Below are 17,218 nucleotides of genomic sequence, written 5' to 3' on the forward strand. Positions count from 1 at the left end.
TTTTAACATGTATCCTTTAGCAAAAACAAGACTCAGATCTTTCTGAAACTCCAGATAAACTGAAAGAAAAAATCAAAGTTCTCATGGATAAAGAAAAGCAACTCGTTGAAGAAATTTCTGATTTAAAAAGAGAGTAAGCTACAGCTAGTATATTTTTATTTTTTCACATTTTAAACTTCATCTGTCTTATAAAGCTAATGGTGAGGCCTCAGTTTTAAACTGTTTTTTATAATCCAGTCCATAAAACTAGAACATTTTAAGAAATAAATATACTAAGAACAAATCATGCTGCTGCTTCTGCTGTATAGTAAAACAAAGTAAACGTTACCTCCTGGCTTTTCCATATACTTACATCTACAGTCTGCTTGACCCAGTTGGGCAATTTTCTCTTTCCCATCCACGCATGCTATTTCTGGGATGCAAGCTTCAGAGAACATTATAGTTTTTAACCTATAACTCATGAATTTTTAACTTATGAATGGAAGTGGTGAGCAAGTGGGTGAGGAGTGGCATTTTTCATAGAAGGTGGTTGGACTGTGAAATGCATTGCCTGATAGGGTAGTGAGAGCATGAATGGTAAGTGAGTTTAAGAGTGGTATGATGATGGACTTTTTATTGTCTAAGATGGGCTTCTCATGATGATCCTTGTGACTCCATGGAAGTCCTGAATAATAATAATAATAATTCTCCAACTCTTGCATTCCAGCAGTTGTGCTCTCTTTCATATCTGCTCTGTTGGTCAGGCTTTCTTCCATTCCCACGGTCATGTCCACTTTTGCTCTGTCAAGTTCACTTCTGTTCCCACAATCACTCCCTCTTTTTTATAAATTAAGTGAATATTAAATCCAACATCATTTCAAAGCCAAATACAGAAACTATAAATGTTTCGTGTGAAAATTGACCAGAGAGCTTGCAGGAATACACTCGCCGCCATACTACGAGTTGCCCTAGCCGAACCTTATAGGAAGCATGAACACTCAAAGTGCCCATATATTCGCCTCCTATTGGTCCATTTTGATAAGGTTTCACTGGTCTGACAGCTGTTTCAAGCTCATTGGTTTTCGTCAGAGACCAGGCAGAAACCTAAGAGAACAAAAACTCTCAGTACTAAGGAAATTGAAGCGTCGGAGAGGTGTATTTTCCGTAAGTGAACTCTCGGTTGAGACTTTTCTTATTCTTTGTCTTCTCTCCATGTGAATTTGTGCACATTTTTATGTTGGAATGTTGTGTTAGTAATAATCAGTCCATGTCCTGAGCAGAAATCCAACAGGTATTTGCCATTATTATTAGCTTTGCTCTCTTCTCCAAATTTTCCCAAAATATTTTTGTGTCGAACAATCATTTCCTACTGTGTATATATCTCTAATATATCTACTCTATAGATCCCCAACAAGAACCAACTTTTACTTTTTCATTGTATCATTTGCTTTCTCTAAACGCTCAAAAAATTCTCTACTTCTACCTTAGTAGAATCTTCTGTGGGACCATAGGCACAAATAAGTCTCATTGTCAACTGCCATTCAAGAAAATACCCTCGTATTTAGTGTTGAATACTATAGCTACTTCTTCTTTTCCTTGACTGTCACTGCCTGAATATAATATTTTGTATTTTTTGCTCAGAAAGATCTCACTCGTTTTTGTCTTTTTTGTTTCAGTCACTCCTATTATGTCAATCTGTTATTTATCCAATTCCTCAATTAGCTCCATTTCTTTGCCTTTCAAGTTTCTTTTGTTGGTATTACCGATCTTGAACTCTAGTGATATTAAGTTGCTGTATGTTTCAGGATTTGTTGCAGTAGCTGACTTTTCGCTGTTTGCAATGGTTTCCTGGCAAAAACAATGGGAACCTTGTTTAACCAGGCGATGCCCCAGCTGGCATGAAATTCTGTTCTATTGTACTATCATTTTATTTGTAGTTTAAGCCAATAAGAATACAATTTGGTAGGCTAAATCTCACATTGCCAGCCCATCCTCATTCATTCAGTATCCAGATAGATACTGAACAGGGTGCACTACAAGAAGGTGAGGATTGGACATTAAGTCAGAAGCCCTGGTTGGTTCTCCGTATTCCTTTAAAGGCTATGTGGAAGTCTCCTTTCAGTTATACAACTTTGACCCTTAAGCAGCCTACATGTTTTTCTTTCTATATAAAAGACTTTGTAATCCACTATCAAGTTCCAAAAATCCCCTCATTTCTCTTTCAGTTGAATCATACAGTGTACGTCTTCTCACTTCACATGTGCTTGTTATGCATCGTACTTTTATTTTTTGTTTCAGGCATGGAGCGGTAAAAAGTAGCTGCCATTTAGGTGTTGTCATTATAGCACCTGAAAACAGTATATCTCACACACACTTCAAGCAAAACAAATAAGGTTTTCATATCACGACATCATCAATTCATTTAAATTAAATTATAATTATCATTTCCAGTAATTGAATTTTGTAATCAAAACAGTGAATTAATTTAGTTTAATATTAACCTTACATGTATAACCAGTACACATGATAGTAATAGACAATCTATCATCATCATCATCAAATTCCTGACATGTACCCTCAAGGGGTGTATAGGATACGATAGTACTACATGAAAAATTTACATCATTACTAACTTGCTATCTACAATTTTCCTCCATATCAGTCTGTTACTTGTCAAGACGCTAACATTATCAGATCTTATATTTCTATCGTCTAAGGCACTTTGTACCGTATCAATCCACCTATACCTTGGTCTTCCTCTGGGTCGTTTTCCTGCCAACCTGGCAGAGAACACTTGTTTTGCTAATCTTTCTCAGGACTCTCATATCTTTTGGTTTGAACACTATACAAGACAGTGTTCAAACCAAAACTGGTTTGAACACTGTCTTGTATACAGCTAATTTAGTGTTCTGACTAATTTCTCTCTTATTCCATATGAATTTATTCAATTGACTTCCTACCATACCAGCTTTGTTGATTCTGTTGTCTATTTCCATATTTAATTTACCATCTTCACTAAAAATCGTGCCTAAGTAGCTGAAATGTTTTACTTGTTCTATAAGTTCTCCATTCACAATGCAGCTGATATTTTCAATGTTTCTGCATATTTTTATTGTCTTTTTAATGCTGACCTTCATACCATATTTACTACAACAGTTATTCAATTTAGTCAGGGAATCTTGCAGACTTGTAGCGGATTTATTTAGAAGTATAACATCATCTGAATAAAGCAAAGAGCTGAGATTAACATCTTCAATTTTGATATCAGATTTAATACCACTTTCCTTCATAATATGATCCATATACATAATGAATAACAGAGGGGATAATGTAAATCCTTGTCTCACACCAGATTTAACATTAAACTATTTTCCTGTACTTCCTTCAATTCTAACTGCTGACTTACAACTCTAATAAAGACTAAGTATTGCTTGATATTATTATTATTATTATTTGACACCTCCAGGGAGTCCAGAGACTCATTGAGGGGGAGAGTGTGCTAACAGCATCGAATGATTGGTCCCATTCCAACTACTAACTGCTCTCAAACTTACTTAACTGAGCCATTAGTAGCAGAGGCTCTACCAATCGACCAACCTTAATGCCCCATTGACACCATATAACTGTAGCATATTGAATAGCTTCTCTCTTGGCACCTTGTCATATGCCTTTTCCAGATCGACAAAACTTAAATAGATATCTTTGTTATATTCCCATGCTTTCTCAACTGATTGTCGTAAAGTGAAGATCTGATCCTGACAGCCTCTATTTGGCCTGAATCCAGCTTGTTCTTCACCAAGCTTTTCTTCCACAATTCTTCTCAACCGTTTCTCAAGTATACTGGCATAAATCTTGCCCATTATTTGACAATTACAGAGTATTTCTCTACTTTCAGTAGGGAAATACCTCTGTAATTCTCACATTCAGTTTTATTTCCCTTTTTATATATGGGTACTATTTGAGCTCTACTCCAATCATCAGGAATTCGTCCCTCTGTCCAGGCCTTCTGAACTATGCAGTGCAGCCACTGTTAGACTTTTATACCACCATACTTCAGCATTTCTGGTCGAATATCATCTACTCCTGCTGCCTTTCCACATTTCAAGCCTTTGATGGCTTTTTCCATTTCAAGTATGGATATGTATTCATGGCTGTATGCCTGTTGAGTGTTTTTTACATATAACATATAATAATAGATAATCTATTATTTTAAAAAAGTTGAGATTTTCTGATTATATAATTTCATTAACAAAATAACCAGTAATTAATTATAAATACAAAAGTTAAAACTAGCACAATTTCATTAAATACTGTATTATATCTTGGTGCTCAGTTCTAATTTATTATTATCCTAAGCTTATTTATACAAATTACGACATGAATTAACTTAGTGGAATTAAATACTTGAACATGTTACATAATGACAAGGCTTTTTAATACTCTTATTTAAAAATAGAGTTATTTTGCAATGTCATGTCAAAGATCTGATCATGTGACTGAGTATATCAAGAAAGCAAGTCTGGATCCACATCGTATGCTACCATTTTGTGTTTTCCTGAATTTCATTATTTGTCTTTCATATTAAATTAATGTTTATGGATAATTTATATAAATTCACCCATCATTCAGGTAATGTGTGCAGGGAGCTATTTAAATGTTGAACTAAAAAAACTAATTGATGAAGGAATAATGTATTTGATAAAAAGATTCAATGAAAAAAAAACAAAAAACATGAATCAGAAATTGCCAAAGCTCTCTCACTATTTGCTACATTTTCCTGGCCTGAAGACCTGAAAGATTTTGAGTAAACATTTCAGGAAATATTTTGATGATAATGAAGAAACAGTTTCAACAAATTTGGTGAAAGAGTGGTATGAGTTCAAATTTTAGGGAAGCATTTAAACATACAAGAACAACAATAAATGTTAATAACAGGTTTTTATTTTTCTCAAAACTGCTCAAAATACTAGCCATTATGGCAGCAAGTATGTCATAGTGTGAGCCAGGTTTTAGTTAAATGAATTTAATAAAGTAAAGTTGAAGTAATCAATTCATCTCTCCAACCTGAAAGACTTATTGATGATACATATGATTGGCCCTTCTTTGAAGAATTTTGTTCCAGATAAAGCAGTTGATAAGTTGTATTTTGAACCAAGGAAAGACACACTGGAGGCCATATGAAGCACTTATGTAAATGAGCTGTGTTGTGGCATACATATTAAAGCCACATTAAAAGAAAGGACATATCTGTATAATTACGTGTAATGTGTAGTAAAAAATAAAGAATGCATTACTTTGTTTTTTCATCAGTCATAAAATTAATTTTTTTTTAAAAAAATCACTTCTTAACAATATTTATAAAAAGTAGACTGGAATCTTCGGAGTAAAATTTTTTTGTGGCTAGTAGATTTAAGTTTTATTTCTGGAGCCCTGTATATTTTGGCCGGATAGGAAAGGAAAATGTGGTGATGGAGTACTGCTTATGATAAGTGATAACTTATGTCCTCTAAGAGTGGAGACTTTGGAAGGCAGTGACACAAATAGTTTTGAAAGCATATGGTGTGAAGTAGAAGTGGCCAAGACAGGATATTTAGTGGGGTGTTGCTATAAACCAGGGAGCACAGAGGGTGGAGACCAGGAGATGTTTAGGCAGTTGAACTTGGCAAGTGCAAGAAGAATGATTGTTATGGATGATTTTAACTACAGCAGTATAAGCTGGGAAGAGGAAAATGCAAGTAGTAAGAAGAGGATAGAATTTCTCGAATTCTTGAGAGACAAATGTCTTCAGCAGCAGCATGTAATAGAGAGAACAAGATGTTCAAGAGTTTTGGATCTGGTCATAGCATCAGAAGAGCTGATAATAAGTGAGATGACATCTCTCCCACCAGTTGGAGAGAGTGACCATGTGGTTTTGACTTGGAAGATGAACAGACATGAAGGTGTATCAAAGAAAAGGGAACATATGTGAATTTATAAGGTGGGTGATTATAATAGTCTTAGGTATCAACTAGGGACAGTTCTATGGAGGACAGAATTAGAAGGCCAAGATATCATTAGTGCTTGGGAAATTGTGAAAGAATATTTGTTAGCAGTAGTAGTAAGTTGTATTCCGCAGCTGAAGAAGTGGACACAATTTGGTGTGAAGTGGATGACACATGATATCAAACAGGAACTGCAGTTGAAAAAGAGATTATGGAAGAGATATAAGGAGAGGGGTGGAGGACAGATACACGAAGAATATAAGACGCAGGCCAGGAGAGTGACCAGAATGGTGAGGAAGGCAAAACTGGAAGATGAGAAGAGATTGGCACTAAGATACAAAGAAAATCCTAGGGAATTTTTTAGCTATGTGGCCAGTAGGTGGAGACACTATTGTGGAAGAATGACATTGTGGGACAAAAATGGGAAAGAGTGACTGATGCAGAGGACGTAGTGGAGTTGTTCAGTGAGCACTTTATTGGAGTATTTCATACTGGAGGAGGTTTTAATACTAGGGATAGGTCAGGTTTAGAGGTGCAAGAGGAGAGTGTGTTCCAAATACTGAGTACTCTGGATACCAGTAAAGCTGTTGGGCTGTATGGTATTTCACCACAGGTTTTGAGAGAATGTGCTAAAGAACTGAGCTCCATTGACCTGGCTTTTCAATAAAAGTCTGGCTTGGGAAAGGCACCCAGGGAATGGAAGGAAGGTAAGATAGTGCCGCTGCATAAGGGTGGTAGCAGACTGGAAGTGTCTAATTATAGGCCAGTTTGTGTGTCATCAGTAGTTGATAAGATCTTGGAGAAATTAGCATGGTACCGTATACAGCATTGGGCAGATGATGGTAATGTTATCTGTGAGAGTCAATATGGATTTGTTAAGGGGCTCTCTTAACAATATGCCAGCTCTTATTAATATGCCAGCCTTTTATAATAAAGTTACAACAGCAGTAGATGAGAGAAAGGCATATACTGCCATTTTCTTGGATTTTGCAAAGGCTTCTGACAGAGTGCCACGTGATAAACTAATATTTAAGTTGCAGCACATGGGTTTAAATATCGAGTTAGTCTGATGGATTCAGGATTGGCTGACTGATAGGTATCAGAGAGTTGTGTATGGTGGGGCAATATCAAGGTAGCAGAAGGTTACAAGTGGGGTTCCACAGGGCTCAGTACTGGGACCTGTATTGTTCAACCTTTATATCAATGATATTGTCAATGGATTGCAAGGGGACACTCAGCTGTTTGTGGATAATGTGAAGCTGGGAAGGGTTATCAGTAATAGTGAAGATGTGGCAGCCCTGCAAGTGAATTTGAATAAACTAGACAGATAAACTAAGCAAATGAATGGGGGTGTCGGTTCAATGCAGCAAAATGTAAAGTCTTGAGGTTTCGGATCCATCGATGGGAGGATGCATACTCGACTGGAGGAGGTAGAAGAGACAAGAGATCTGGGGGCGATGATTGATCGAAAACTGAAATTCAGGAAGCATATTGCAAAGGTGGTGAGGGTAACTCAAAGGATTGCTGCAATACTGAAAAGGACGCTGACCTGCAGAGGTAAAAGAGTTATCATTCCATTACATAAGACTCTGTTCAGACCACACTTAGACTATTATTCTCAGATTTGGTCCCCAGGATTTGAAGGGCATAAATTGACTGTGGAAAGGGTACAAAGGCTGATAACAAAGATGGTTTCAGGACTGTACAATGATAGTTATGAGGATCGGCTGAAGGAATGTGGACTGCAGCGTTTGGTGGATAGAAGGAGGAGAGGTGATATGATTGAGACTTTTAAACTGTTGAGAGGCAGTTATAGGGTAGACATTGGAGAGTTCTTTCACTTGATGGAACGATGGGAAGGAGCGATGACAAGGGCCATCCCTGGAAGTTATGAAAGGAGGCTGTGTGCAAGAGGATGAGGAGTGGTTTCTTTGCATGGAGGATGGTTGAACCTTGGAATGCATTGCCTGAGAGAGTGGTTGGAGCGGGAACGGTCAATGGGTTCAAGAGTGGTATGATAAACTTTGTGTTTGATAAAAATGACCTCCCACGATGAGTCTTTTGACTCCATGGAGGCCTGGATAATGATAATAATAATTTATTCTTCTTCCTTTTTTACATATTAGGCCTAGTGGCCTGTTACAGAGCTGTCCTTAGCCCTTCCAAGGGCTAAGGACAGTCAAGGTGGTTAGCTTTGTGAGATGAGGTGGTTAGCTTTATGCCTCCCGGTGTGTCCTATGTCTATAGATATGTTCACGGCGCTGGTTTGTCTGTTCTGGTGAATGGAAAACCTGGGTTTCTGGGTGAAAAAAAAAACTCTACCTCCATATGAGACCAGCTAACTGACCTTTCATCGAAAGAAACCAGATAAAGGTTCCTCACATCACCGACGGGAATTGAACCTAGGTCTTTCTGACCAAAGGGCTTTGTCTATACTTACTGATGAGCTACGGAGGCTCTATATACAGGGTGTTCGGGATAAATTTGACAGTTTCGTAAGGAAAAAGAAAATCTTCTTTGTATCTATTAAATTTAATGAATTGACAAAAAAACATTACAGGCAGAGTTAATTACAATACTATCAACAAGATTTACTCAAAATAACCACCATTAGCATCGATCACAGCTTCAATTCTGCTTCGGAACCTCGAACAAGCTGATGCTACAGTCTCCCTGGGAAGGGCCGCAAAAACTGTTTTAATTTTATCCATTAACTGGGCTTTTGTATTACTGGAAGTGCGATTGGTGTCTTTTTCAACTGCGCCCCATACAAAATAATCCATGGGGTTAAGGTCTGGGGAGTTTGGAGGCCAAACATTTGGACTGGTGAAGTCGTAGAAATTTTCAGACAACCATTTTTGACTTTTCCCAGAGGTGTGGCAAGGGGCCGAATCCTGCTGCCATACATACGGCCTACCATTGGCTACCCTTGTTATCCAGGGCTTGACTACAGTTAGCAACTCCACGAACAAAGCCCGAATTCCAATGCCAGGGTTCTTCAACACCTGTTCCTGCAGATTTGCGAGGAATTCTGCTGTACGAACGCAATCAGATCGTCTGCTAGGGATCTTTCTTCTTGCTACATCCTCGTAGTCACCATTGCAAGTCTCTAGTTCATGCCTGATTGTTTTTACTGTATTCAGGGAGCATTGGGCAGCAGTCGTAATATCCTTATTTTGATGGCGGGCACGAATCATCATGATACAAGTTATTCTCTTCCATGATTCAGGTGGGTTCCAGCTATCCATCCTTTCTGACATCTTGTATATGAATGAAGAAGGGTCCAAACTTTTAGATGAAGAGAAGTGTGTGTTAATACATGTAACTTACGGAAAAATATAATTAATTATAAATATGTCAAATTTATCCCGAACACCCTGTATATATATATATATATATATATATATATCCATGTTGTGTCTTTTCTACAGATATTTTCATTGATATTGTTCAACAGAGCTGACATACATCATGCTCCCATTTCTGCTAATCCTACAATAACATGAGAGATAGCTCATGTTATTGTCATTGTCCTTGTTATTGAGCTGCTCAGTGTCCTTTTACGTTTGAATTGCTGCTTCACTGAACCTGAGAACAGCCTTCTTCCTGAAGTATTATTCCATGAAGTACAATCTCCACCTCTTCAAAAAGAATATGAACAGATTACTTTTCTCTTTACTCCTCCCGACACATGGCATTGATTTGCTATAGTCTTCACAGTCTCTTATGCATGTAGAAATGATGTAAAAAGAAAAAAATTGAAAATCTAAAAAAATTAATTTATATGGAATAGGAGATAACATAATCAAAACACTAAACTAGAACTATATAATCAGTGTTTGAACCCAGTTTAACTTATGGATCTCAGAGTTAGGTTATAAATAAAACTTAAGTAAAGACTAGAGACCACAGGTATGCGAGATCTAATAAAAGGTGGGGGAGTAAATAGATTGCATCAGTCTTGTAGATAGGTTTAGGTGTTGGATGTTATTCATTTCTTTTTCATAGTATCATAACACCAGAAACAATAAATCATGCAAAGATATTTATTAACTTGCTTATATTTCACTGGATTTTAAATTAACAAAACATAAGCCTAAATGAAATATTAGGGATGCCCTCTATGGACATCTGTTGGCAACCTAGAATGTAAACTGGGATCTTGAAGTATTAGTTTCCTCATATTTTGAGAAGTTGTATGTAACCATATTTATTCAAATTAGGTTGAATTTTGAGAGCAGCAGCAGATTATAAAAATAGTCTTTCTCTTCTAAATTTACTGTGATAGAACATGGTGGCCTCTTTTCCAATTGATTTTATGAGCCATTTCTAAAGCATGGTTTGCAAGGACCAGTTGACTACAGTTATGACTGCAGATGTATTGTATTTTTTTTGTGTTCTCTCATACAGATGGTGGCTGATCTTTCTGTTTGTCCATAGTAGGCCAACTTGCAGGAACAGGAAACTCTATATACACCAAGAATTGAAAGATAGAATTGGTCTGCTCCAATTTATGTAATAGTGTTCTATGTGGAATCTTGTCAAATGCTTTTGCAAAGTCTAGCAATATCACTGAGTGGCCATTTACCTTATCCAGCTCTATTGTCACTTGATTATACAAAGTAAGCAAATTACTAAGGCAAGACCTAACCTTCACAAAATCATGTTGTCCCTTATAGAGTATCATATTCCTATCTACCCAGTCCTGAATTCTGCCTTTCATCAATTTCTCCAATACCTTAAACACCACTCCTAATATGCTGATTTGCCTATAATTTTCTACTTCTGTCTCGGAGACTCCTTTATGTAATGGGATTATTTTGCCTTCTTTCTACTCCAATGGCACCTTTCCACTGCTGAGACTTAAATTAAACAGCTTGACCAGAGGAGCTGATAATTCTATTGCACATTCTATTAATAAACTGGTGGCAGTTTATTAATAGAATATTCCCTTGCACATTCTATTAATAAACATGGGATTAGATGGCCAATATGCCATCTAATCCCATGGCTGTGTTCGTATTGAGGTTCTGCAATATTTTAAGAGGCTCCATTTCTTCAACCTCTATTCTCCTATTAGTCAATGTCATATCTGGCATTGCAATGTCACCATCATGATGGCACCCCCCCCCCTGTAAAATGCTCACTCAGTAATTCAACTGTTTGGTTTGGTTTTGTTTACTCCCATCACCCAGCAATTTTTGAAGTCATTCCTCCTTTTACTTTCCATATTACAAAAGAACTCCTTAGGGTTTCTTTTGGCCTTGTCAGGTAGCTTTCTCTCATAATCATCTTTAGCCTTCCTTACCACCAGTCACCCTTCTTGATTGATACTGTGATTTAACATTGTTCAAACGGTGCTTATGTTTTAAAATTTCTGTTTGGATTCAGTTCTGTTAAAAAGTGTATTTCCATTATAATTATCATTTCCTAGATGATACTTATGTACTATACAGGTTATACAGTTATACTATAAGAGTTATACAGGTATGTGTTAAATTTTGAAGTTTTTGCCTGTGCTGTATACTGCTCATGGGCATAGCTGATCACCTCTTTTCTTTATAATCCATCTAACTCCTACCTATTTTTATCTCTTGCTTATAGTCATTTAGTCTGTTTCAAAAAAAAAGAAAAAAAAATGTGTGTGTGTGTGTGTGTGTGTACAGCTAATTATCTTTTTACAGGGCTTTTTTTTTCATGATTTCAAAATAAAATAATTTAGAAAACAAAAACAGTTCTCTTTTTGCATGGTATATTTTGATTTAACATTGTTCAAATGGTGCTTATGTTTTAAAATTTCTGTTTGGATTCAGTTCTGTTAAAAAGGATATTTCCATTATAATTATCATTTCCTAGAATGGTATTTATGTACTGTACATGTTAATCTGAAAGCACACTCCAACTCAACATCACCGGAGTTAAAGATCGGTACTATCAATATAAGAAGCCTGAATGGCAAAGAAATGGAGCTAGCTGAAGAATTAGATAAGTACCACATCAACATAATAGGGGTGACTGAAACAAAAAAGACAAAAACTGGTGAGATCTTTCTGAGCAATAAATACAAAATGTTATATTCAGGAAATGACAATCAAGGAAAAGAAGGAGTAGCCATAGTATTCAACACAAAATACGAGGCTAATCTTCTTGAATGACAGTCAGTCTCAAGTAGAGTGATGTGGGCAAATATGAGAATGGGAAACTGGACATTGAGACTTATTTGTGCCTATGGTCCCACAGAAGGTTCTACTAAGGTAGAAGTGGAGGAATTTTTTGATGCTTCAGAGAAAGCAACTGACACAATGAAAAAGGAAAAGTTGGTCCTTGTTGAGGATCTAAATAGCAGAGTAGGGAATGTTGTCAGACATACTAAAATATTTTTGGAAAATTTGGAGAAAAGAGCAAAGCTAATAATAATGGCAAATACCTGTTGGATTTCTGCTGAGGACATGGACTGGGTATTACTAACACAATGTTCCAACATAAAAATGTGCACAAATTCACATGGAGAGAAGAGGCAAGGAATAAGAAAAGTCTCATTGAATATGTTGTTGTTGATAGTGATGTTTTCTCCCTGGTGCAGGACACTAGAGTGTACAGAGGATTTGAAATTGGAAGCGATCACTATTTAGTCTTGAGCAGGATAAAATCGAATTTCATATTGAAGAGAATAACATGTAAGAAAGTTTTAAAGTGAATAAAAGTTGAGCAGCTCTTAGATGTGAACTGTAGACTAAAATACACAAAGATTATTGAAGAAAAAATAAAAGAGTTTGAGAACAGGAACCAAACCTTGGAGATTCAGTGGCAAGCCTTGAAGAAAACCCTGATTGATTCAGCCAGAGATGCATGTGGTGAGGTTGTCTGCAAGGATATAAAAATCAGAACTCCATGGTGGACACAGGCAGTTAAAGATGCAGTGAAGGAAAAGAAGAAAGCATATCAAAAGTTGCTGGCAAATAAGTCAGCTTTTGCTCTTAGAGAATACAGAGGAAAATATCAGAAAGCTAAACAAAAGTCATGGGAGGACTTTGGCAAGAACATAGAAAATAAATATCAAGAAGGTGGTAAGATATTCTGGAAGTTGTTGAAGAAGCTTAGAAATGGAGGAAAGAGTGCTGTAAAAGGAGTTAGAGATGATAAAGATGACATGAAAACACGAGGAAAAAATATCCTTGAAGTATGGAGTAATTACTTTGAAAAATTGCTAAATGAAACAAGCAGTGATAGCCCAGAGATAAAAAACATCCAACAGGCATACAGTCAGTAATACATATCCATACTTGAAGTAGAAAAAGCCATCAAAGGCTTAAAATGTGGAAAGGCAGCAGGAGTAGATGATATTCGACCAGAAATGCTGAAGTATGGTGGTATAAAAGTCTAACGGTGGCTGCACTGCATAGTTCAGAGAGCCTGGATAGAGGGACGAATTCCTGATGATTGGAGTAGAGCTCTAATAGTACCCATATATAAAAAGGGAAATAAAACTGAATGTGAGAATTACAGAGGTATTTCCCTACTGAGTGTTCCTGGCAAGATCTATGCAAGTATTATTATTATTATTATTATTAAACAACACCTCATGGAGTCAAAGACTCATCTAGGAGGTCCTTTTATCTCACACACATCTCATCATACCGGGCCTTAAACACATTCAAACTCCTTGCAGACACCACACTCTCAGGCAAGGCATTCCAATCATTCACAACTCTGCACGAAAAAAACCTGCCTCTCACTCCCCTACTCACACCCTCTTTATACAGTTTCCAGGTATGACCTCTGGTTCTCCCCTGATCTCCCACTATTCTCTGTAGAACTTCTCCACCATTGATCCTATAACAACCCCTTACCAACTTGTAGGTCTCTATCATATCTCCCCTCTTCCTTCTCTCCACTAGACTCTGCAAATTACATCTTTTCAATCTTTCCTCATACTCGACATTCCAGAGGTACGAAACTACCTTAGTCAGTCGCCTTTGGACCCTTTCCAACATCTCTTCATCCTTCTGAAAACCAGGTGACCAAATCTGGGCACAATATCCATGTGTGGCCTAATGAAAGCCTTATACAATGGAACAAGAATCTCCCTACTTCTACACGTCAGTGTCCTCCTCATCATTCCCAGAAGTCTTTGTGTTGTCTTCACAATTTTGGTGATGTGTCCCCTAAATTTTAGATCCTTATCCACTATCACTCCCAGATCTCTTATTTCCTCTACTTCCAACAATATATTCTCACCAAGCATAAATTCTGCATCCCATCTTTGTTTTCCAAATTTTAAAACCTTACATTTTGCAACATTGAACTCGCATCCCCATTTGCTTGCCCAATCACTCAATTTATTCAAGTCTTCTTGCAAGGCCACAACATCTTCACTACTCTTTATGGTTCGTCCCAACTTTGCATCATCTGCAAACAACTGAATATCTCCATTCAAATCTTCGCCAATATCATTAATATACAAGTTAAATAGTAATGGCCGTAAAACAGATCCCTGAGGCACTCCACTAGTGACTTAGTATACTTGTTTCCCAAGTATACTTGAGAAACAGTTGAAAAGAATTGTGAAAGAAAAGCTTGGTGAAGAACATGCTGGATTCAGGCCAAATAGAGGCTGTCAGGATCAGATCTTCACTTTATGACAAATATTTGGGAAAGCATGGGAATATAACAAAGATCTGTATTTAAGTTTGGTCGATCTGGAAAAGGCATATGACAAGGTTCCAAGAGAGAAGCTATTCAATATGCTGCAGTTATATGGTGTCAATGGGGCATTATATCAAGCAATACTTAGTCTTTATTTGAGTTGTAAGTCAACAGTTAGAATTGAAGGAAGTACAGGAAGATGGCTTAATGTTAAATCTGGTTTGAGACAAGGATGTACATTATCCCCTCTGTTATTCATTATCTATATGGATGACATTACGAAGGAAATTGGTATTAAACATGATATCAGAATTGGAGATGTTAATGTCAACTCTTTGCTTTATGCGGATGATGTTATACTTCTAAATAAATCCACTACAAGTTTGCAAGATTCCCTGACTAAATTGAATAACTGTTGTAATAGATATGGTATGAAGGTCAGCATTAAAAAGACAAAGACAATGAATATACATAGAATTGTTGAAAATGTCAAGTGTGTTGTGAACGGGGAACCTATGGAACAAGTAAAACATTTTATCTACTTAATCACGATTTTTAGTGAAGATGGTAAATTAAATATGGAAATAGACAACAGAGTCAACAAATCTGGTATGGCAGGCAGTCAATTGAATAAATTCAGATGGAATAAGAGAGAAATTAGTTGGAACACTAAATTAGCTGTATGCAAGACAGTGTTCACACCAGCTTTAACCTATGGATCTGAGAGCTGGGTCAGAAATAAAACACTTGACCAAAGACTAGAGACCGCAGATATGAGACTCCTGAGAAAGATTAGAAGCGTGAACATATGGCATCAATGGCAATATCATATTAAAAACGAGGATATTAGGAAAGAACCTGTCATTGTCAGCATCCAGGAATACATTAGCAGAGCTATTCTCAGATGGTATGGTCACTTAAACAGAATGGGCGAATTAAGATTAGCCAAACAAGTGTTCTCTGCCCAGGTTGGCAGGAAAACGACCCAGAGGAAGACCAAGATAAAGGTGGATTGATATGGTACAAAATGCCTTAGGCGAAAGAAATATAAGATCTGATATTGTTGGAGTCTTGACAAGTAACAGACTGATTTGGAGGAAAATTGTAGATAGGAAGTTAGTAATGATGTAAATTTTTCATGTAGTACTATCATATCCTGTACACCCCTTGAGGGTATACAAGTCAGGAATTTGATGATGATGATGACATGTTATACAGTTATACTATAAGATTTATACAGGTATATTAAATTTTCAAGTTTTGTTCGCATAAAATCAAATTAGTAAAATTAATGATTGATTATTTTCAGGTATTTTCGTAACATTACCCCTTTAATCATGATGTCAGATAAATCACTTAGACGAAGAAGAAAAGAAAAGCTATTTCTTTAGAAACTAAGATCCAAATTTTAGATCGTTTAGCAGCTGGAGGAGGTTCAACATCCTTAGGGAAATATTTTGGATTGAACGAAGCTATCATGAGAACAATTAAGAAAAATGAAGAATCCATTAGAAAAATCTGTTCTTTATGGAACAAAATTAGGTGCCAAGTCATCACGTATACGAGAGACATAAAAGTGAATATGGAAAATCACCCTATGATGTGGATAGAAGATTGCTCTCAAAAAGGAATAACTTTAGACAGAAATGTCATCAAACAGAAAGCATTACGATTGTACACACAGATTCAGGAAAAAGAGCCAACAACATCAAATAACAATTGTGATTTTTCTGTAAGCACAGGTTGGCTTACAAAATTTCTCTAAAGATATGCACTTCATAATGTACAAATAAAAGGATAAGCCACATCTGCAGTGAGCCAGTAGCTAGGGAATTTCTTTCAGAACTGTTCAAAATTATTGAAAATGGTGGCTACACTCCTGATCAAGTTTGGAATGCAGATGAAACCGGCCTTTTTTGGGGAAAAAATGCCAAGTAGAACTTATGTAGCGAAATCACAAAAAAGTGTTGGTGGTTTTAAAGCAGGCTAAAGATCATATGACTATTATTTTTGAAGCAGTGCTTCAGGAGATCATATATATTAAAACCATTGCTCATTAATCGATCCCTAAGACTGCAGGCAATGAAAGTTGTGGATTTTAACACGTTACCAGTTCACTGGAAGGTAAACAAAAAAAGGTTGGATTACAAAAAAAAATCTTTAATGAATGGTTCCATCAATGTTTTGTTCAGATTATCATCAGATTAGCACATGCAGTTAGTGGAGAAGGATTTGATGATTTTTCGTCTGCTGATATTGACAAGGCAGTTAGTGATGATTAATTAGAGAGGGATTAATTAAAGAAGGGCTTCAAATGGCTAGTAAATTGCAAAGTCATTTTCTTACACATGATCCAATTATTGAACAAGCTGAACAGTTTAAGCATGAACTGAAGTCATGTATGGTGTGATATGAAGAATTATACAAAATCTAGTCAAAACAGAAAATATCAATGATTAATTACAGAGCTCGTTAAAAAAAAAAGAAAAATCAACTTTCAGAATTATTGAAAATTAATACTAATTTAGTTCCTTTTGCTGAAGTAAATGTTTCGGCATTGCAGTATGAACAAGACTGCCAAAGTGATGGAAGTGATTTAATTCAAGTCTCAC

At 36.5% G+C, this 17,218-nt stretch overlaps 1 protein-coding gene across 3 annotated transcripts in view; it reads left to right on the plus strand.

Moving 5' to 3' along the window:
- Positions 1–17,218, plus strand: part of LOC150103689 (DNA repair protein SWI5 homolog) — a 90,946-nt gene that overhangs the window by 52,644 nt on the left and 21,084 nt on the right. For all 3 annotated transcript variants that reach the window (XM_090397029.1, XM_090397027.1, XM_090397026.1), the window contains exon 3: positions 21–133. In XM_090397029.1, the coding sequence (XP_090253155.1) occupies positions 21–133 (113 nt within the window). The remainder of the gene's footprint in view (positions 1–20; positions 134–17,218) is intronic.

This window comes from Typopeltis vanoorti, chromosome 8 (assembly GCF_054136105.1).
Source record: "Typopeltis vanoorti isolate ZY-2024b chromosome 8, IOZ_Tvanoo_1.0, whole genome shotgun sequence".
NCBI lineage: Eukaryota > Metazoa > Arthropoda > Arachnida > Uropygi > Thelyphonidae > Typopeltis > Typopeltis vanoorti.